Source organism: Blennius ocellaris (assembly GCF_963422515.1).
Source record: "Blennius ocellaris genome assembly, chromosome: 7".
NCBI lineage: Eukaryota > Metazoa > Chordata > Actinopteri > Blenniiformes > Blenniidae > Blennius > Blennius ocellaris.
In genome coordinates, this window is record NC_137656.1 from 13,862,491 (window position 1) to 13,886,034 (window position 23,544).

General features: G+C 38.7%; 2 protein-coding genes across 2 annotated transcripts; both read right to left on the reverse strand.

Moving 5' to 3' along the window:
- Window positions 1–313: 313 nt before the first annotated feature.
- On the reverse strand, window positions 314–10,099 carry golm1 (golgi membrane protein 1). Its single transcript, XM_080498937.1, has 11 exons — window positions 9,949–10,099; window positions 8,077–8,218; window positions 6,502–6,681; window positions 6,296–6,350; window positions 6,089–6,191; window positions 5,615–5,735; window positions 5,234–5,372; window positions 4,970–5,119; window positions 4,205–4,369; window positions 3,697–3,795; window positions 314–2,760 (listed from the first exon to the last, which is right to left on the reverse strand). Exons 2-10 carry the CDS (start codon window positions 8,203–8,205, stop codon window positions 3,698–3,700), a joined length of 1,140 nt encoding a protein of 379 aa, XP_080355063.1. The 5' UTR covers window positions 8,206–8,218; window positions 9,949–10,099; the 3' UTR covers window positions 314–2,760; window position 3,697.
- A 2,084-nt stretch (window positions 10,100–12,183) lies between these two features.
- Window positions 12,184–22,004, reverse strand: LOC308132965 (G-protein coupled receptor-associated protein LMBRD2B-like). The gene is made up of 18 exons (XM_080500198.1): window positions 21,949–22,004; window positions 20,976–21,193; window positions 20,702–20,811; window positions 19,858–19,953; window positions 19,591–19,758; window positions 19,278–19,488; window positions 19,034–19,108; window positions 18,799–18,903; window positions 17,973–18,153; window positions 16,922–17,103; window positions 16,559–16,692; window positions 16,265–16,370; window positions 16,004–16,101; window positions 14,019–14,122; window positions 13,564–13,610; window positions 13,303–13,411; window positions 12,864–12,954; window positions 12,184–12,783 (listed from the first exon to the last, which is right to left on the reverse strand). The coding sequence occupies exons 2-18, from the start codon at window positions 21,165–21,167 to the stop codon at window positions 12,720–12,722; spliced, it is 2,073 nt and encodes a 690-aa protein (XP_080356324.1). The 5' UTR covers window positions 21,168–21,193; window positions 21,949–22,004; the 3' UTR covers window positions 12,184–12,719.
- Between the last annotated feature and the right edge of the window lie 1,540 nt (window positions 22,005–23,544).

The following is a 23,544-nucleotide window of genomic DNA, read 5'->3' on the forward strand; positions in this document are numbered from 1 at the left end:
GGAGCTTGTACATTTGCTTTATTCATTTTGCTTTCCAATTGCAGGAATATTGATGCATATTTGTTGTAATGCTGGCAAGAGTCAATGTCATGAGAAAAAAACCTGACCTGTGTCCTTTTTGTTGCAACTCCAGTGTGATTCCAGTGTGCAGCTTGAAGTCTCAGCGGTGAGACACTGTTTGCTTGCAGATAACCGTTTTGTCTCATTATCAATCTGACACAATGTACTGGCGTGCGCACACGCCTCAAGCTCAACCACTATCGTTTCAAGGATGTATAACAAGTAACATTAACATAAAACAATGGACACCATATCACGGTCATAATGAAAAAACTATTTTTATTCTCTTATCAACAAAAGCTATGGTTATGTAAACCTTTCACAGATGTCTCCAGCTGTTGAAAAACAATTAACATTTAATCAACACAAAAATATGAATCCCATTAAAAAAAAAAAAATCATACAACAGTGTCTTCAAATGATTCACTCCAGTGTCACAATCACACAGACAAAGCAGAAGCTCTTCAGGTTTTACAGCGTCAGACGGTGAAAAACAGCAATAGTATGACCTTGAAAAGACAAAACATCGAATTAAGTCCCTGGCAGGATGTTTGAGAACGAAGACAAAGTAGAAGAGAAGTATTTGTGTTTAACTTCTGGCATGCTGTTGTGAGGTTTTCTGCGTTGGCAGGTCTGAGGCTGAAGACATGACATTCATTGTTTTAGGTTGTTTTTTTTCTCACAACTATTCAGCATTTGCTGATACAAATTGTATTCAACCAGTTAAAAGAAATAAAAAAAATCTATATAAATAAGAAAATAAGTTACCTTGGCTTTGGTTGGGAAAGATAAACTAAGCTGATTTCTCTCTGGGTAGGTTCCTTCACCTTTTGCAGTTTGCATTAAGTTCAAAAGCTCAAATATTGATGAGAGATTGAGAAATTTCAATATGTGATGACATGCTGTGTAAAATCCCATACAGACTTCTCAACAAGTTGAATGACATCAGTGTGCTGACTGAAGATGTTGAAAGAGAGGAGGGAGTTCTGAATAGGAAACCTCAGATGACATTTTGGAGACCGTGTCCCTCCAGTTACTTCTTGTGCGCCAGTCAGATGACAATATGCATCACAAAGCATTCATGTACTCAGTCCGTCTTCACTGAAGGTTAAAAAATAAGTAGTATTATATTAGACCAGCGCATTGGACATCGAGACCGGGCATCAGTTCAAATCAACACGTTTCTGAAATCAAATGCCAGTTTTCTCCTTCAGACCCATTCGAAACCAAGAGCATTAAAAATACAGTAAAATCCATTCCTTTGAGTTTAAAACTTCTACCTGCAGCATAAAGCAGCAATGGACGACATGTGACACAAAAAGTATCATTGTAAATATGGCTATTACAACTACCAACTGAGTACTCCGTCAATTTCCAGATTCCTACAGATTGCCGGATGTGTGAAGAAATATCTGTCCAGCATGAAACAAGGCAACTATTCAACCCACCTCAAAATTAAAGTACTATTATATTACATCTGATGATTAATATTTCTTAACATTTGCACCCTGCCCAATGACTTCCAGTTTAATGCGTTTGAAAGGACGACTTTGGACGAACTCCGCACTTTCAACAGAACTTAAAGTACACTTGATTCAACAAACCATAGAAGGGATCTACTATGTACAGTGGGGAAGATGACCACGTGCACAACTAGTAAGGCATCCGTCAAAAGTCATGAACATGTACAAATATAATCAGAGTGTTTCTAGAGATGGCTTTTACCATCATTAAAACAGTTTTGCTTTCAAATAAAATGAAGCCTATGTTTGATTTCTGCTGCTTCGTGAACCGACAGCTCAGAATTAATTCCCCGCTGCAGTAATGCTTCAGAAACACTTGCACTCTAAACAAGAAAAGTCCAGTTACAGCCATAATATACAACATATTCAAATCCTGGAAATTTAGCATGCAATTAGCATTTAAATAATGTAAAGAATTTCCTTTCTGAACTTAATAAAGCATTTTCTATTATACGCATGGGTTTCCTCCAATAGTTAGGACCTTTATCTTTAAAAATGGCATGTCGAATTTGAAAATTAGATTCCTTCGAGCATCAACAAAACATATTTGGAGTTTAACGATAAATCCTATCAGGTTCTAGTTATCTGCATTCATGGAAATAAACCTTCACCTTCCAATATTTAACAGCTGCTGCACCACAGAGCCAAAATCCAAACTATTCATGTGAGAGGCTGTTGCTGAGGAGACAAATAAGGCTTTTCTTTTAAGATGTCATTGGATCTCAGTAACAGAAGAGCAGTGCAACAGCGCCATCTAGTGGAAGAGTTGCGACATTGACGCCATTCAGATATTTGACAGTATTTTGCACCTTGTAGCTTCTACTTTATGTCTGCACACTGTCCGTAGCAAAGTGAACATTAACCCAACATGAAAATGTACCGATTCCAAGAAGTTTTCAACTGAACTTATGTCTTAAGTTGTGATTCTGATTCCCAAACAGCACTAAACAACATGTAAAAGAAAGTACCAATTACAAAAAGACAAGAAGAACAGGATCTTAAAATGAATGTAAAAAGCTGAAATTAACCACCCGGTTCATTTTTCCTAGAGAAACATGAGCCTCACTTTGTCCTGGGCGTAAAGTCTTTTCCAGGTTGCATTAACCTGTTTGATGTTGTGCTGTGATGTCAAAAAGGTCCAGTTGTCTTCGGTGCTGTGCAGGATCAAACTGGAGCCCTAAAAAAACAACAACAATATGATGAAGACCGACAGAAATGTATGATTGTGATCATATTAAATGTTGACAACATTGTATAACAAGAAACAACTGTAAAACACACAAAGCCATTTCTATAGATTCTTTTTTTTTTGTAATTTAAAATATTCAGTGGTTTTCCCCTACTTTCTGATATCATTAAAAGCAGCAACAGACGCACTATGGAGATAATTGAAACTTAACAATTTATCATGGCTGCTCAGATAAATATGACGAATTTAGCTGTGACTCGTTTTGTAATTGTGTTCATATTAGATCTCAAATGTAAACAATTAAGGCAAAAGTTTAACATAACTTCAAACTTTCTTAAAATTCAGGCTTTAATATCACAATGCACTTTATCCTTAACGGCAAGTCTCGCCTCTTTAGTGTAATTAAGTGGGATCATCTTGTTTCATGTTGTTGAGCTCAATTCAAAGTAGCAGGGAAGTAGAGCCGATCCCAGCTGATTATGAATGGAATAAGAGTACGCCTTTCTCTCAGTCAGCTGACTTGTCTGTATCCTTTACAATCCTAAAATAAGACCTGCTGTGCAGCATCGAAACCCGGATTCCTCGTCTTTGACTCCGTCTCCCAAAATCCCACAACACAAAGCAAACACACAGAGACACAAAGTCTCACACGTTCACCCCTTTAGGCCATATCAGATTCAACAATTCACCCCAAATGCATGTTTCTTAATGGAGTGGCTACAGAAACTTTTTGCACCCACAGGGAGAACATGCAAACTCCACACAGACAGGAAATATTTAGGGTCAAAGTTCTAAGCAACTGCATCACCGCACAGCCCGACGTGTTTCATTTAAAGAAGAAAATGTATTGGAGATCCACTTGTGTGTTCATATAATAATGATCTCAAGAACAAGAAAGCATGTCAGACACATCTGTGTGTGTACCTCAGAGATTAGTTAGCTCAGCTTGTTTGTCCGCTTCAAACTCTCCTTCGTTTTCATCATCCCCGTTGTAGTCGGCCGTCTCCTCTTCCATTTCTTTGTCTGCCAAACAGTCCATTGTTATATTCACATAACAAGCAAGACTTCCCTTTTGGTGTAGTTCCCAGTAGCAAAGCTTCATCTATGGCTTTTAAAATGTGACTCATAACCAGGAAAATGACAATAGAGACAGGATCAATTCATCCCTGGATTTTAACGCGCGCGCGCGCACACACACACACACACACACACACACACACACACACACACACACACACACACACACACACACACACACACACACACACACACACACACACACACACACACACACACACACACACACACACACACACACACACACACACACACACACACACACACACACACACACACACACACACACACACACACACACACACACACACACACACACACACACACACACACACACACACACACACACACACACCTGGTCTTCCAGCCATTTTCATCTGCTCTCGTTGCTTCTCCAAGTCAACTCCGCCCACTACAGGTTCGTCTCCGTCATACTCTTCCGGGTCCTCAATTTTCTGATCATTGCGAGTCTCATCGGCCTTCCCTTGAATCAGCATGCCTTCCATTCCTGGGTCGTCCTCTGAAAAACCAAGTCACCGTTTAGTTTGATTTTTGTTTGTTTGTTTTTTTTTTAAACGAAAAAAAAAATATTTCACTGTAAATGCAGTCAGGATCTGGAGACCAAATACTTTTAGATATTTTGTGCCGAGCAAATGTGTTGAATTCAGAGCTTCTCTGCTGGCATAATCAATTAATGTACGTCTTTTGAGTAAATACTTGCAAATTCATGCCAAATGATTTAAACTGTTATTTAATAATGAATTAGAAATGGTAAAAAAAAAAAAATCTAACCTAGTATTGTAATGTAAAAACTACAATTATTATTCATCATAAATTTTAAGTGCACATTTCAAATGCCAGTTCAAATATCTGAGAAGTACAATAGATTTATTTGGGGAGTTATTGTTTTATTGTATAAACCAAATTGAAGTTTGAGCTTGATACAAAGAGGCTCGTCCTGTCAGATAATCCAGATGTGATTCAGATATCATCCAGTTCCTTTAATAGCATTTTTTTCCCAGTATTGATTAGATGGGGTGAAAGGCAACAGCTTTTTATTTATTTTTTTTTTTTAAGAAGCAACTGCGGCTGTAATCAGTTATTAGAGTTACAACTCTACCTTCTTCCTGAGCATTCATCCCCTCCATCTCTCTATCCTCAGTCAGATTATTGTCCTCTGGGTTTCCGCCCTCAGCCTGGCCTTCTTGAGGCTGAGAGTCGGCTTGAGAGAGACTCTTCGTTGGACCCAGGTCTTTTGAGACAATCACAGCTGGAGGAATAACAATGAGGATTGTTGTTAGCACTTCTGGACCAAAATGAGTAAAGCTGAAACTAAAAAAAATAAAAACTCTTGACATAAAGTATGCAAGTACATGCACGTTACCTTTATCCACGTTGATGTCGTTACTCAGTAGCTCAGCTATTCCATTTTCTTTCTCTTCCAACACGACTGATGCATTACCTCTATCAGGTAAAGTCTCGGCTGGATCCTCGTCGTTTTTTACACCCGTGTCTGCATTTTCCTGCAATAGAGTGCACATCCCACGCGATGTGTTTTTTTTTTATGTCAATTACATCAGTGTGTTTTATTTTATATGTTTTTTTTGGGACAAGTCTCAGAAGCTCCAATGCAACAACAATAGTGGATCTTTTCTGGACACACTAATAATTGCAAATGTTAGATTAAAAGAGGAACACAGGCCTGCACAGAGGCTTGTGACGATCTAAGTGAATATGGTTTCCTTTCACTGAAAAGCAAACTGACCTGTGGAGCACCAGGAAGAACAATGGGCTTCTCCATATTGCTCTGAACTTCGAGTCTGGCTGCCTCCACTCTCTCGTCACACAGCTCCTTCTGTGACATAATCTGGGATTGACAGTGGGCCCTACAGAAGTATAAACACACACATGTACATGTCAACACTGAATAACTCTCAGGATACCCTATATTTTGATTTAGAACATACCTAAAAGTAATCAACTACATTTAGCCGAGAGGTTTGCACAAAATAATCGAGCTGGCTACACACAGCCTGATAAGTCTTGCAACATCATTTTGTACCACAAGATGGTGCAGTGAGTCACATTACAATTGAAAAAGTGGATTTAGGTGGAGCTAATGACTCATTGTTGCAACCCGCCAAACAAATCTCACATACTGCATCTACAGATATAAACTAGTTGATCATTCTTGCTCTGATCAAACATTAGTGGAAAATTAACAATTGTAAGGACTCACATGTCATAGGCGAGTTTGTTGTTCAGAATGTCGATGTTGCTTTGGCAACCCAGCAGCTCATTCTGAAGCTTCTCTAAGTTATCATTCAACTGGTTCAGCTGGCCTACGAGACAAATAGGAAACAAGGATGAGATGATGCAACTTTTCAATACAGAGCAAGTAACTGGTGCGGGGGTTCCGGCAGAGAGGTTCCATTTTAACAGCTACCTTTGAGTTCCTGGATGGTAATTGTACTGGAGGAAATGTTCCGCTGCATTGTGTCCTAGAAGCAAGCACAAAGCACGTGTCAAAATGTACAGTTGCTTTACAATTTGCAAGAGAGGCAAGGTCAAACAAGTGAATCAAACTCTAACTTAGTTAACATTGAGAGACAAAAGTCAATATCTTTAACTGTTTGTGGTGTTTGTGTGCACCTTGGCTTGGCTGCAGGTGTCATGGACTTCTTCCAGCTTTTGTTGGTAGACCATTTCAATGTGGTTGAGTTGCTGCTTCTGTTTCTGGATTTCGTCCTCGAACTCATTCTTCTTCAACTCGACTGCTCCTCGCTCTGCTGCTGCACGTCTCACCTGGCCCTCCAACTCATACAGCTTAGTCTGCAGCACACATATGATAAATGGATTAGAATAGGTACAGGGTTCGGTTGGTTTTTTTTAGGTCATTATTAAGGCTTTTCCACCAGAAAGAGCCAGGAGCAAGTTCAGGGCTGGTGCCAGTCCTTAAATGAGCACCGGCAAAGAACCAGTTCGTTTTCCACCGTGGATTAAATTATCTCGTCCCCTCATATTATTAATTTCAGGGAGCGACTTATTATATCGTTCCCACACCTTATTTTAATTTTTTTCTCTATAACTACTCTGGGGCTCCGTGTTCGCTGTCGATGTCAGAAAGCCGGTTCAACCTCTCTTCCGCCTTGGAGGTAGCGATAGCACCGGCGATAACTCCGCCCCCAGCTGATGACGCATCTGGCCCCAGTCTGGCTCCGCAAAGAAGTGCAGCCAGCGGAGCACCGATACCGCTCCTGTTTGGAGGGGGCTTTGGCAGTGTAAAGACAAAGAACTGGTGCTAAATCTGGCCCTGGGTCCGAAGTAGCCCCTGGTTCTCTCCGGTGGAAAAGCCTCATAAGAGCATCTGATACCATTAGACAACGGAGGAGGTAACATAAGCAATGATACGAGCATTTATCAAGAAAAAAACAAACAAACGGTGCATCATCTGAGAAAATTGATTTTGGAAAAAAGAAAAAAGAAAAAGTACATCAGTCCCTACATTTTTGACATGTACTTCTTTATGCACCCATTACATAAAACAGAATACAAAGTTCAGTATAGGGCCTGAAATATTTAAACAAAACCAGTTGTCATGTGGAATGTACTCTTTCTTGTTCTAAATCACATGTATGCAAATTCCCTCTTTACGTTCGTTATTTGCATCAGAAAACAACTTTGTGCCAAGTCTGCTTATGGAAGTCAAACAGTAAACGATCAGCTGAACAAAGTATAGACAGAAACCATAAAAAAACCTAAGAACCAAATGAAAAACACCATTTTACAGCACTTGTAAATGTGTACCAATGAAGCCGGATGAGAAATAATGTTCAACTTGACATAAGAAGTGACTGATAGATCCGCAGTAAGACTTTAGTTAGCATCTCCATCTTGTTTTCAAGTTTGGAGGCCTTCCTTTGTCGAGTTTGCATGTCTTCCCTGCGCAGACATGGGGTTTCCCCATATATAGCAGTTTCCCCACAAAGTCCAAAAACATCCACTTTAATTTGAGATGAATTGGTGACTCTGGCCATTTGTGCGTGTTTCCTCTGAAGCACTGGTGAGCTGTCCAGACTGCACCCTGCCACCATCTCCAATTCCCCACAAACTCAAAGGTGGAAAAGCAAAGTGATTGAACCCAGTGATTCCCAACTCAAGACTTTCAATATATTGTGCGTTGGTTTGGGGTTTTCTTTGCTCCAAAACACACGTTGATACCCCTACCTGTAGCTCTAGGTTACGGGAGCTCGACATCCAGTAGTTGAAGCCCAGAACCAGAATGCAGGCGATGAGAGCAGCGATCATCAGAGGTGGCGATCTTCCTCCACGGCGCCCGTTCCCCAGCCCTCCCATAGCTGTCGATGAACTGGATACATAAAAACACAACCAGAATAGTCACACAACATTAATTCTGCAACATGCTTGAAACAAACATTTCTAATAAATGACCATGAGGACAGCTGTTGACTATAGTGTGAGAAGGGTGCTTAGACTTGCAAGATGAGTCTAAGCAATTAAAAATGTTGTCAGCCCTTCAAATGGTGGTGACCTACTTATATTTAAGGCAGGCAAAAACCATACCAAGCCTCAATCCTGGGTCTCAGCAGAATCGGAAATGCTAATTGTTCAACATGGACCTAGTTGTTTTTTCAATCAATTTCAGTAGAAACACAGAAGTTTCAAGAACACTGACTCACTGCAGAACACAACTACTTACAATCAATATATAAATATTGAATACTAAACCATAATGAGGTTTGAGATGAGACTAAAAGTAAAAGCTCAAACAAATAGGAGGGCATTTCCAAAATCCAATAGCAATACACCCACACACACACATCATCATCATACCACAGATTATATAAGAGATTATATTTGTCTCATACCACATGTTATAGTGGGTCAGATATACTATGCACGTTATCTTTAAAGTTGATGTGTTGGAAGCAGTAAAAATAGGTATAAGGATGTGAGTGAGTAAGACTTGGACTGGTCTATGGCGGTCGGTCAAAGGTGGTCTCAGAAAGTAAAGTTGTTGAAATAGGCTTCCGGGTTGTGAGCACCCAAGTGAAGGCTGGTTCATGTGGTCTGATCCAAAGAACAAGCTTCTGTCATTAAAACTGCTAAATAAGTTAATACTGCTTCTGAGAAAAAGAGTGTCAGAATAAGCCGTGCATCAGTTTGTTATGAGAGAGACTGCAACGTGAGCCAGGCCACCATCACATGCAGATTTTCTCAGACTGCACGACAAATACATGATCAATCAATGAAAACCGACTGAGGAAGTGTTATTTAATCATGATACTACATACCTTAGAGCCGGTATTTCTGGCTTTCTATGCTCCTTACCTTTCACCTGTCTATCTGCAAAGTGGAATATGCAAACTTGTTTCTCTTTGTGAACCTCGACCCGATCAGAAAGTTTCCACCTCTTGAGCTGCTGTCCTGTTTCTTCCGGACGACAGGAACTTTGTTTTTGCACTTCATCACTCTCTCTTACACTTTCACATGTGGAAATAGTTTGGGTTCTTCCCTGTATTGTTTTCTCTTTAGTCCCATCAAATGGCGAGGTTTTGAACGGTCCTTTATGAATAAACTGAAATGAGTCGAGCTGATACTGAATTAATGTTCCTTTTTCAGCGGGACGTATTTAAGATTACAGAATATTGAGTGGGTGTGAATACAAATGTAATCTCTATGTTCCTGAAAGTGACTTCTACATCACAGCAACGGGTATCCAGAATAATTGGCAACCACTGAGATATACAAATGCTATTTGCTCTGGTTTCGGAGTGGGGTACATCTTACAGGGGTTTGTTAGTAAACAAAGGGAGATCAAGCTGTCAAACCTCAAATATTATCTTTCAAAAGAGTCACTGGCATAATCGATCATTCACAACCAGGTCAGAACTCCTGACAGCCAGCAAACAAGCTGCTCGGCTTCCTGAATGCCTAACCGAATAAAGAATTGATCTGATATTTTTACAGGTTGTCTTGCTGGAGTCCGGAGAGCTGCGAGCAGACGCTCTGCGTTAAGCTACGGTCGCTAGCGGAGGTTAGCATCGAGCAATCGCAAACAGCCGAAATTCTACTTACCAACTATCTTTCACAGTCAGAATTCAAAGAAATGTGTTTAATCCAGTGTCTACTGTGACGCGCAGTGATATATTCGACAATCTCAGACCGTATATCGCTCAGTTAAATATCCCATCCGCACTCGTTGGTTAGCTTCCAGTCCATTACTGCCGTGAAAGCAGCCGGTCTGAGTCCTCCCTGGTAACTCAATCAGGTGCTGCCTTCGCGTGCTGCACGGAAATGTCGTCATTTTCCATCAATGCAATTTTAATAGTCACAACTGAAAATATCAACAAATAAGTGCTTGCGAATGAATTATTTATTGAAATGAATAAAAATACGAGAGCTTTCTTATATGTAGCAACTAACAATCCAGACTACACGGATTATGTTTGTATTTGATTGTTCTGGGAGTGAACGATTAATATGTTCATACTTACGACGGCATGAAAAAGGCATCACCGGTCCCGAGTATCTCTATCCACTGGATAATACAGTTTTCCAATTGCTAACACACTAAAATGACATGCATAGCACAATTATTTAAACCGACACAAGTCTACAAAACCTTTAGCACATTTCCTGGCCATACATACATTTTGCAATTCACAATGGTACCTTTAAAATGCACTGAACACGGTTCTCTGCATAAGACTGCACTATAAAAAGACTACAGGTGCTCAGCTTTATTATTATTGTTTAAACAATAATGGAGAAGTGGTAAGGTAAGAACAACAGGGTAAGGAATAGTGATAAGAAGGGGGAGAGCTGGTTTCAAGGAACTTTCAAATGAAATCAGAGCAACCTTAAGTTGATCATGTCATCAACCCTGGGCTTATCATGCCAGAGGCTGGACAGAGAGTGAAGCCCAACAAATGGTTGTGTTTTTCTAAAAGACTAAGACAAAACCTTAGTAGAGGAAGGGGCCAAATGGTCACCAGGATCAGTCAGTATGTCCACATGGGTCACATTCTCAAGTGAAACCAAATCAATATGAAACAACTTTATAAGGTGCATTTTGAGACAAACTCAAAGACCACATGTAGATGTAAATACAATATATACATCTTTATTGCAGACACTGGTCCATATAAAAACAAGAACATACAAGTACACAAATAAATGTCCTGGGAAAAAAAGTACATACTGACTGCAGTAAGCTATAAGCAACATTGTTTACCAGTATATGACATAACACCACGTTGACTGATTTGTTTTTCTTTGCTTCAGAGAGTACTGGAAATGATGCTCATGCATCACACATGAGTTCATCTTCATATGAGGCTGGGTTCAACCTGACAAAGGCCAGAAGAAGGGGAAGAAATGTCACTGGTGACATATTATAGAAGTTCCTGGCCATGTAAGAGGCATGTGATGGAAGTGATGTTGATGCGATTCATGGATGGACCAGGCCCTCAAAGCCCTTCTTCCCTCGATGTCTGGCAAGATAAGATATTGGCTGTGACATGGACGAGGCGTTGTGGTCAGACCCAGCTGTGCGGCAAGATGCTACCTAATTATTTTCTATCCTCTTCTTATTTATGTGTCTATTTTTTTTCTGCGATTTTCATTTTCAGTTTACTGCTTTTTGTGAGCATATGTTTGTTCACTCCGATGTAAACGTATCTGCTGCGCATATGTTGCACTGACTTGTTTGGTAAAAAAAAAAAATATATATATATATATATATATAAATGTTTCAACAGAATGTGCGTATAACTGCAAACAATTATGTGCATGTGAACAATCTGAAGAATTTTCTACAATTTGAACTATTTTAAGTTGATTCTGACAATGTGTAGTTCTGGTTGCAGGGCTTTATTTTGTAGGAAGTAGGAGGTATTTTGCAGTTTGAGTGTTTGGTTTTGTGAATTATGTTAAGTAATTTGATGAAAGCAGCATAGTTTACAAAAATGTGTTTTAGCAAATGGAAACAGTAATCTAAATTAGATTAAAACAGGTGAGTTTCAATAAGTGCAATTTTCTCACTTGAATTGAACTTGAATCACAAAAGTATGATTATAGTTGTGGTATAATCATAATTATGGTAATTATAATTGCATTCAGTGACATGTTGCCTAATTTTCCAGGTTTGTATTTTCTACTTGTGGAATCAGAATATGTTAATTTAATAAGCAATGCAAATTTTGTCATGATTTACTGTGAAACGGAGTAGATAATTTTATACAAGAGCATAAGAAAAGAACAGTTTTATTGTAGGGATTATTTTTATAAACAAATTAGATTTTCTTTTAGACATGGAATCAAACTACTTTATTTGATAAATTATAGACAGATTTGCAGGGGATTGTTGTACAAGGTAATGTTCTTCAGTAAAATACAATGTACGTAGTCCACATATACAACATTTTCAACAAATTACAATTCCAGGCATTAGATACTGTCTCTTTAATTTTATTATTAAAAAAAAAAAAAAAAAGGAACAAAAAAAACAAGTATCAATAACAAATTCTCAGACACAATTTCTGACATGGACATGGCCATTTATCAATCTGTTTACAAAGCAGATGGGAAAAATATTCCTTTACACATTCTGATCTCTTTGAACCAGCAGAACCCTGCAGTGGCAGAAATCCCTTCATTAGAACTATTATCATTGTTACCATCGCTATCCCTTATCTGGTCAGACTTGTGCATCTCAATACTTCACTATTGTTTCCAGGGAGATGGACACATTGCTTCACACTTTCTTTATCAAAGTCAATTTAATCAACAAATATCATCTTTTCCCCCCCAGAATGCATCATGGAGCTTTCTGTATGAGCTCTTCTTCAAACATCATTAAATAGTCCTGTCATAGAAGGCGACAAAGATAGGTAACGTCCTCCAGTGGATCTAAGGTATCAAACACAGAAACAGGGAGTGATTGACAAATAAAACATCTGAGCATATTAAGAGACTGGTGAAAAATATACCTTCTGTTGGGTGATCCGTTCTCACTGGAGTAGTCCTGAAGTAAGCTTGTCTGCTGGTCGTCTATATTTCCATCTCTTCTGGTAAATGTAACTGACATGGGCAGAAACAAATTTATAGAAATCACTGTAAGCATGGAGACTAATGATAATATCATAATCAAATTATATATTTAGCAATATATGAGGTAATTGTACAAGATTCTCAAACACAACAACTAATTTAGTTAAAACCAACAACTTGAGATTATTGTGATAAAACCTCACAGAAATTGTCACTATTTTGTGTTTCTCTGTGTGTGGTGCTTTATGGCAAAATGTCAGATGCTGAGTTTGTGTGACAAAAACATGCACAATATAGTTCTAAACAAAGTGTATTATATTCGTTGCTGCTTGCAAGCATCGGAAAAATTATCAGGAAATGTTTTTCAATTGGGCCTACCACTTCTCTTGATCTCTGTTTCAGGGCTGTTCTGGTTATCCTTTATCTCAGTGTAACTTGCTCTGGACTGCCCGGCGGCTCCTTCAGCTCCATGCCGCTCCCTCCAGACCTAAAACAGAAAACAATATCTGTACTTGAAACACGTCAGCTCACTCAACGCAATCAAGAAGAGCCAGTCAGACAACATATCTGGCATACTTTGACTTTTGGTTTAGGATATTTAACATCTAAGAAAGATCTCAATAGAGTAAAAATGCTTACGAATCTTCGATTGTCTCCATCTTCAGCTTTCTGCCTTTTCCTCTTCTCTGAAAAAAAAAAAAGAAGATTAGAGAATAAATGTTTAAAAAAAGTCTGTTAACTCTTTGAGATAAATTCCAAATGTCTTCTTGTGTAGTGCAAGTGACAGTATAAAGTCATATATAGGCTCTCTTGTTGCAAAATGTATTGTCAGACTGTGTGTAAGAAAAGGGTAAACAACAAACAAACAAACAAAATATGTATTCCAAAATTCAATGTGAACATGAACCCGAGGAATCACATAAGAATAAGCCAGAAAACCAACTTAAAAAAGCAAAACAATACACTTTTTAAATAAGACCTAATATTGGACCCCTGGAAGACTAGCAACCACTTTGTGGGAGCTAATGGGGATTCTAATAAACAATAAATAGTACCTCACAAAGTAGCTAATGACAATTATTTGATTGTTTTACCTCTTCTGATGAGTTCCCTGCCTTCATCCACTAGGTCAGAGATCAGGTCGTCATCAGTGACGTACTGATGGATGCCCAGGAGGTTCAAACAGCGAGAGCCCAGTCTACAAACAGTTACAAACATATTATTAAATATATATTTATTTGTGAGCATCGTGTCAATGAGAATCATTTCTTTAATCATATCAGAGGTGAACGGCGCAGGCAGTATAGAGTCAAGCAGATAGGTTATTTGCATTCACAGCCAGAAATTGACAAAGTAAGTCTAAGAAGTTTGTTGATCGTAATAATGTAATATTGTGTCATTCTGATCTTCTCAGACTGTTCCAGTTGTTCAAACACTGAAGTTATTAATTCCACATGAAAAAAACTTTGGGAATGTTTCCACTTGTCAGGTTGGTATATCTTGCAAATACAATTCCGTCTCAATGCCATTGCACACCAAACAAGTAGAGTGAGTTTGATTGAAAAAACAGGTCTTTGACTTAAAACACAATTTAGTGACATTTAACTGAAGTCTGAACACTGCCTGGTTAAAAGGACTTCCAAAGATTAAATGCCACGCTATATTTGCCTCTGAATATTTCTGATGAGCACAAAGGAGACACTTTTGCCATTGGAGTCACAGTATTATACATTTTATAACCTATTTTGAAATGTCAGTTTATTGGCTTGGTTACTTTAGTACCACAATTCTCTGCATCGCATTTCGCTGAACCCAGCAGTGTTATGGAGACTGTTGCCATTACTTATTCTGACATCAATATCAAGCTAAGTCGTCACACACATTAGGATGTTGTGACAGATTAAGATCTTGGATTGTGATTGCCAGAGTTAAGCACTTTGGCGGCTGCTAAATCAGTGGAAAAGCATGGTATACCCGAAATCGCCTACTATTCACAACCAAAACATACTTTTGCTCGGTTATCACCTAAAAAAAGTGTGTTGAGAATGAAACAAATTCTGTTCTTTTTGCAGTTAAAGAATTACAATCAATAATTATTTTGCTCAAGCACCATTAGTTGTTTTGTTTTAGGGCTAGTTAGTAGTTGCACAGATCTCTATGTATATTTAACGTTCAGCTAAATGAGCAACTGTATCTTTCGATACTAAATGAATTTTTTTTATTTTTTTACATTAAACTTTATGAAAGCAATATCCACTAAGGTGGCATATGACCTTGTAAACGTTCCAAATGCAAAGACAATAAAGCAATCTGACTAACCATTTACTTGACACACCCAAACAGGTTTTCATTGCGCATCTGAAGGATATTAGCACACGACATATTGTATTGTTCCGATTATAAGCTGACATTGATGAGGTTTGTTTTTTGGGGAAAAAAGGTTTCACAGACCAAATCCTGTTTTTGAGGAGATATGAATTAGATTTTTTAGAATGAAGATAATAAATAGGGTTAAACTTTAGGGTCAGCTGTTCCTAATGTTGGCTTGCTCACAGACTTTGTCAAACTTCTTAAATGTTTCCTTGTTCCAAACGTTGTTATATTTGGACAACGTTGATAATAATAACTGATAATTTTATGAACATAAAACCCCATTTACAAATTAGTTAGTATTTGAATCTGAAATCAGGATGAAATGTGCTCAGAAGACTTTCATCTTAATGTGTTAGATTTTACTGGTTTTGCCCTCATGCTCCGGGTGTGTCTGTTCCACCATAGCATGTCAACCTCATTGCAATCCAAAGCATTTGAGATTTCAAAGCTTTTGGACAGCCAGCACCAGTATCTTACTCATCACTGCCAATGTATGATCACATTCATTGCGTGTACCCGACGTTTCACTTAGTAAGATGTCTTAGTAAGATTTTTTCTCCTGTTTCTGAGGCCTCTGACTGTGTATATTGGACCCCAGAAACATGATACAACCCACATGAAAAAAACCATGAAAAAGTGTGTTATATTGTATCTGTGCCAATATGACTTGAGATTGCTGTTTAATCATTAGTGGTTGTGGACATACTTGTAAAAAGTGGCGAAGCAGAGCAGCAGCACCAGCATGGGATAATAGATGTAAAAGCCATCAGATATGATAGACAGCAGACGCATCGAGCCCATAATCTGACACAGGGGAAGAGATATATTGTTACGTCACTTGTTCTGAACACATAAATATGTTGAAATTGTCATATTTCTTTTCATAAACATGTTGACGGGGTATTTATCTGTAAGAGGTGTGATTTACACATTTATCATTTGTGCATGAGCTGGCGCGTGAACTCACCGAGGTGTATGACGTCTGGATTCTATCCTGATGAGAGATTGCAGAGTCCATGTGAATCAGTCCCAGAAAGTTGAGACACAACGGAGGGGTCAGACGACAAAATAGCCTAAGCGGAAAGAACGTAAAGAGATGAGATCCAATAATAATCTATGGGTACTTAACTCAAACAGACCAATATATATATATATATATATATATATATATATATATATATATATATATATATATATATATTCTAAACCATATGTGCCTTTTATTATGTGAAAGCTACTACTCAGTTGATGGTGAACATACATGCCACTGAATTGCAGGCTGTAAGCATCAGTCTGATGATGGGGAACCAGGTTATAGTAATTAAAAAAGCGAATCCTGAACACTGTGGAGTAGACACACACGCACATGAAGAGGATGCTGGCAAAGCAGGCCATCTAGAGGACAGACACAAAACAACAGAAAGAGAAAGTATGCAGGTTTATATACATTTGAACATAAAATAGTATATTTACTATTTTTTGTGAATGGCAAATACATTTCCATGATCAATGATATAATAATCAGCAGCTACCATGCAATGATTAATATATTATAACCTATTATAACCCTTATAACCTATTATAACCAGAAAAGTGTGGTATCTCTCAACACATTTATACCTACCTCAATATAAATGTAGTTATATTGGTTTTCAGCCGACTGAATAAAAACAGCAAACAGAGACAGAACGGGGTTTGTGCTGAAGAAGGTGCACTCAGACCACACCACTGCTGCCGAGAGGAGACACAGGAGCGCAGCCAGGAGCCGGCAGAACCACTGCCTGAAAACACACTCCCAGTACCACTCTGAACAACACACACACACACACACACACACACACACAAAACCAATGTTATACATGCAATACAGGTAAAGAATAAATAGGCCAATCAGAATAACTACAACTTGAACGGATGTGCCTGAGATAGATCTTTCAAAATATAATACTGAATACTATCTGAGATCACGACAACTGAAAACAATAATCTTTCTTTTTAAATACTATAATTACATTGCGTTGCAGTAGTTTTTATGATTCTGACACTCCAGGAACACCAGAACATGACTAAGTCCCAGATAACCTTTTATGTTTAGTAACTTTTCAAACATAATGATGAGACTAAAAACAAAGTGTGTTTACAAATCCTTTATTATAGTATAAATTAAAACAAAAAGTGCTGACAAGATCAAACTTGTTGGGAAAAATTGTTGTTTGGCCTTTAGCTATCTAAACATAGACTGAATGTTTATGGTAAAACATATTACAGGACTATTAAGACTGAGGACAATAAAAAGCTAATTTTAGGATTACAACTATAAACAATATTTAAGTTAAAGAAAGTAGCAGGCTAATGAAACAGTTAAAATAACATTAAAGCTTTTATTTCAAATGTAATGGGGCTACCCTAGGGTGAACTATACGGCTTTGAGGAAAGGGGGGTGCCTTTCCTGACATGATTTTTTTTCCCTTTAAATTTTAAGAAGACATCTTGTTAAAAATAAATATGTGGAGGGTAAAATTAATAGTTATTATATAGCAACATTTTTCGATGTTTTTTTTTCTGTTTGATATAAAGTAACTAAAATGATTACAAACAAAAAGTACAAATGCAAAAAAGACTTCTTCACTTTGAAAATCCCTGGAATAGACCATGTCTCATAACACTGAACCCACCTACAGTCGGGGTGTAGATGAACCTGCGGATCTGACTGTTGGGAGTCGCAGGAAAGCTGTGGGTGAAAAGTCTGGTTGGGCTGCTCTGGCTCTTTGTAACATCTTCAAGATGAAAGGCCTGGTCTGACAAGATAGACCACTGAACCTGAGTCTGGCCATGTCTCTGCACAGCAGATATGACCTAACACACACACACACACACACACACACACACACACAGACAATCTATTAAGAGGAGGAACTCTCCGATGCACTGAAAAACTCAGAAATAAACTATTATATATTTTGAGTAGTGTTTCATTCCCATTGTAGTCCAGCTGCACTATAGTGCACTGTTGCTGCTACATTTGTTGCCCAATTTTGATCATCTATTAATCCATCCATCCATCCATCCATACATACATACCTCGACAGGTGACCAGTTCGACATATTGAGAAAAATCACTGCATTCACATCTGGGGGTAATTTATAATCACCAATTAGCCTCATACACATGTTTTTGGACTACTGAAGGGAACTGGAGCATGCAAACTCTCCATTTAAAGAAGCCCAAGCCACTGTGGGGCCTGATTACTGAATCAACCACATACATTTATTTATGCATTATGTCACCATTTGCATGAACACTATGTACAGAACTTTGACCAAAAAAAGATCATCAAAGTCGGAATCTCCATTCATGTGTCTTCAATAATACTCAGTGTCTAGTCATTGTCCATTATTCGTGTCCATATCATTGTCCATTGGGATTTTCTCACAAAATTTAAGATTCACATTTTAGCATTGTACAGCACAAAAACACATTAAAATGTTAAGAATACCTACTTTTTTGTGAAGGTTGATTAAACTTTTTTTAGTAGGAATGATACTGGGCTCTCCTCCAGAGCTTTCCACATTTCTTCCAATCTCTTCCTGGTACTCGATTGGACACTGAAATGAGATTATACTCAGTTAAAGGGGAGACCAGCATACAAACAGGGTATACACACTCAATTTAAGCAGGATTGTATACATTTGTGAAATCCAGCCAAAGGAACATACAGCTTCACGCGATTCTCACCTTTGTCAAAATGGTGTCGACACACTTTCTGAGACAGTGGTTATACCTGATGGATTCATGGACACCTGCCACCTCCTGAAAATAGGAAATGTTGAAGCCAAACGTTAATGAGAAAAGTAGAATTTCATTAAAATGAATAATGATGGAAAGTAACTTGCCAAATCTTCTACCAAACAACAGACTTTGTTTTACTGAATTCTGGAGTCTCAGCTCCTACAGTGCGGGGTTGATTCTGAATCCTCACCTCCATGATATCTACTAAGTTCTCTTCGGCCTCTGCTTTTTCAACAGCCATTTTTGCTGCTTTGAAGTAAGTCTTGGCGAGCAAGTAATCAGGGGAGGATGAGAGCCAATAAGAACGTGGAATCTCCACCAGGCCGTAGCCTAGCAACAGCACCAAAAGGAAGAGGCCCCAGGTATTGGCTGCTGTAATACCGATGGTCTGGAGCTCTGTCCTGCACATGTTTTAAAAAGCTGATCAATAAACTGGCGTTAAACCACTGTAGCAAACACATTAACACAGTCTTACATTAAAAATCAAGATGTACTTGACCTACCATGTGAGTCTCCACTTTAGGTGAGCGGCCAGGTAAATGAGCAAAGAGATGAAGATTAGGAGGTAGGTGCCATAATAAATAGCATTTTCAATCAGAGCAGTTTTCATCTTTCCCACCCTGGAGAAAGCTCCTGCGCGTGCGTAAGATTGCATGAAGGGCAAAAGCAGCCTGTGTGCACACAGATGAAACAACGGTTGATCACAGCACTTGTACTTAATGTCTGAGTACCACAGTGCATCTGTGGTTTATTCACTTGTAGGAGCTCACCATGTCAGGAACTGTGACGTCCAGTATACAACTCTCCAAAACACTGGTAGAACACCATCTGGGATATAGCTCCAGGGCTCCTCACACTTTGGTATACTGCGCGCACGCACACGCACGCGCGCACGCACGCACGCACGCACGCACGCACGCACACACACACACACACACACACACACACACACACACACACACACACACACACACACACACACACAAATGATGGTATAATTTAACAAGTTTGCCCCAGTTTTAATGTGTGCAAGGACTAGTTCATTCCAATTAACTGACATAAAAACTAAAACAGACATAGAAAAGTAAGCATAGCGCAACATAGAACATAACAAAGCACCACACATTGTTAAAAAAATTCAAGCCAAAGAAAACAAAGAATGTTACTGTGGAACATTATGATTGTCTTTCAGCACCATAAATAGACTCATATTCATCCTCACTGTTAGGATGATTAAATCTCAGACAAAATATTTCATTAGGGAAATAGCTATTTTTATTTAAAAGTACATGTGTTGTTGTTTTGCTTTGGAATAGAATAGTCAAGGTACAGGTAAGGGCAAACAATGTGTTGTAAATCATTTTATCTACAACATTTCTTGTCAAATCTGTAGAAAGGGTTGATCCCAAGGATCAGAGAATTAAGTCAAAGGAAAATATAAAAAAAATTACAGATATAGTTCATGGCTTCTGTGATATAAAATTGTGAAAGTGATTATCTGCAGATGAGGCAAAAAGCTGCATATCGTCTGTCATGTCTGTCTTGAGAAACTTTGTTTTGAAGTGAGCAAACGGTAGATCTAGTTTTGTTATGAATCAGACATGTCTTATTTACCTTATTGACAGATGAGAAGATGTGCTGGCTTCTGTCCGATTCGTGTGTGTTGCTTGAATTACAGGTGAAGTGTCTTTTAAATGGTCAAGAACACACTGCTTGTAGATTGTCTGAGAGAGGAGCAGAGTTTACAGTAAGTTAAACCCACTGAAAATAAACATAGTATAGGTTAGACACCACAGTAAATAGCATACACGAACACCATTTTGACCATCTGACATAAATTCACGACAAACAAATTTTGTTGAGGGGTGCGTCAGCTGTGGTCTCATACCGTGCTGACATCTAATGGCAAGATGAAGACGATGAGGAAACAGAGGTACCAGGACAGCAGTGTCCCCAACAGGACCATCCGCTGCTGCTTCCGCAAATCTCCATAACGCTGCAGGAGGTAGAGGGCTAAGAAGAAAACAACTACGACCACGACAGCCAACGCAGCACCACTCATCGTGATGATGGATCTCATAGAATTTAGGAGGTCATGATGGCAGCCTGTAGGGGATCACCACAGAGAGTGAGAGAGAGAGATGGGGGGGGGGGGGGGGGGGGGGGGGGGGGGGCACAGTGTTAAAGAAAGGAAAAAGTTGATAGGACAACTAGGAACAGATTGAATATCAGCTGTTATCTCCTGGATACCAGAGGAAACAGCTTGACCTGATGACTCAGACTAAGGATGACGTAAGGGAGACAAAGAGCTGGGAAGACAACAAGTACGATTTGACAAGAGAAATACTTTTAGGGGGAAAAAATACAAGCGTTACCGGACGGCATAACCTTATTATGCTAAGGCTATTACAAGTGCTGCTCAGAAGCATGTTGGTGATTTGATTTGTAAGAGATTAAAAAAGAATGAAATAGGGACAAAATGAAAGCAGCAGCTCCATAAAATCGGTAAGTGAGAAACAATATTAGTAATGAATTGTAATTTGCTTACTTAAACATATCACATATGAACGGTATGTCGAAACCCGGCAGCAATCTTCACAACGGGAATAACCGTACTATTAATTTATCAAATGAATTCAAACGAATTAAAAACATTTTTTAAACATTTTTCTTTTGTCGGTTTTCAGTCTGAACGTTGTCTGATCACTCGTTTTCTTAATAATTACTACAAGCCAACCAACAGCGACAGTTTGTTTACATGCGGTGGTCCGAGATTTACATTTATAAACCAGACTGCGTGTTATGGTGGGTTTGACACGCACACGGCATTTATAATTAGTAAAGTGGCTTTAAATCTTTACCTTTGGATGCTCTTCTCTCGGACCGGCGTCCTCACTGTGTTTACAGTCACATTGTGTTCCTCACACAGAAATCCACAACCTTTGACAGATTACGTAACTAACGTACAATGTCACGTGCTCCGAAGCACTGCGAGGAATTGTGGGTATTGGAGGCGAACTGGAAGCTTCGCTGTTCAGTTTTAATAAACAACTCGATATCAGAAATACGGCACTTTAACACATTTATTCTTTTTTCACATTTCACATCTGTTATACTGTATACCACATACACACATACCATTTTTTCTAAAAAAAAAAAAAAAAAAAAAAAAGCTCCATTATACGAAAAATACAGTCTTTGGATGTTAACAGCATTAGGTTTCACAAGCGTTTTCAGAAACAAACTCCAGTAAGTATTTCACATGTGCAGTATAAAATACACAGGCATGCATTTTGACAGGGAGTTATTCTATGCAAGAAAGCGACTTCACAGTACAAAACAATGTAAATTATGATCAACATGGAGTTTATACAACTTTAGCAAAGCTCGAATCAAAGGTCATACTCATTACCAATGCGGTTACCTCATCTCTCCCATTTTGGTGTGTATTCTTTTTCAGAGCAGACACAACTGAAGGCAAAGTGGAATTGTGCACAGTGAAAAGAACATTTTGGTTTTCCAGAAGATCTCTAGTCAAAGTTGATCAAAAATTGAATGGAGATAAGAAAAGGAAACGAGACATGTTCAGTCCATTTCAAATATGGGGGAACATCCATAGATAAGGGTCGTCAGCGAATAGTGGACCCATTATATTAAAACATACAGCTTGGTGCTCCAGAAGAAAGTCCATTTGTCCCAGCAGACCCAGAAACAAATGTTCCACAAGATTTGCACAAAGAGCCCAATCTTCAGCTGCTGCAGACACACCCAGTGCCTCCATCCAAACCGACCCCAAAATATCCAGAGATTCTGGCCAGTCCTCCAGAAGATTGTCGAATCGATTTATTTGGCTTGTAAAAAAATTAAAGCTTCCCATTTCTGATAATCTGGTAAATCCTCTGATGGTCAGCTGTATATTCACTCACTCAGGCCAGTTGAACAATCTACAGCATCTGTGTTTGTCCATTCACAGGCTCGGTTACGCCTCCATGTCGCTGTGGCTCCGTCTTGCTTCTGCAGTGCTCAGCTTATTGACCTGACCCAAACCATTGCAGTGCAGATAAAACCCAGTCAGGTGCTTAGTGAGGCCATCTGTCAGCCTCACATTATCCTAGTCTCTCTCTCTCTCTCTCTCTCTCTCTCTCTCTCTCTCTCTCTCTCTCTCTCTCTCTCTCTCTCTCTCTCTCTCTCTCTCTCTGTCTCTCCATTTTTTTATGACACCAACAGTGTGATGGGACATAAGTAGGATATTTCCCTGTAAGGAAAATGGCTCAAAAAAACAAAAACCCTCATTCACTGCAAGATTTTATGTTGTCCTTCCTCTGCATCTTCTATTTAATAATTAGAATAATTATGATAAGTATTATCAGATAAAATACCTTGAATCATTTACAGTTTATAACACTGTCATTTGATGGCAAGGATGCTGAAAATAAGTCACTCGTTTCTCTGAGTTT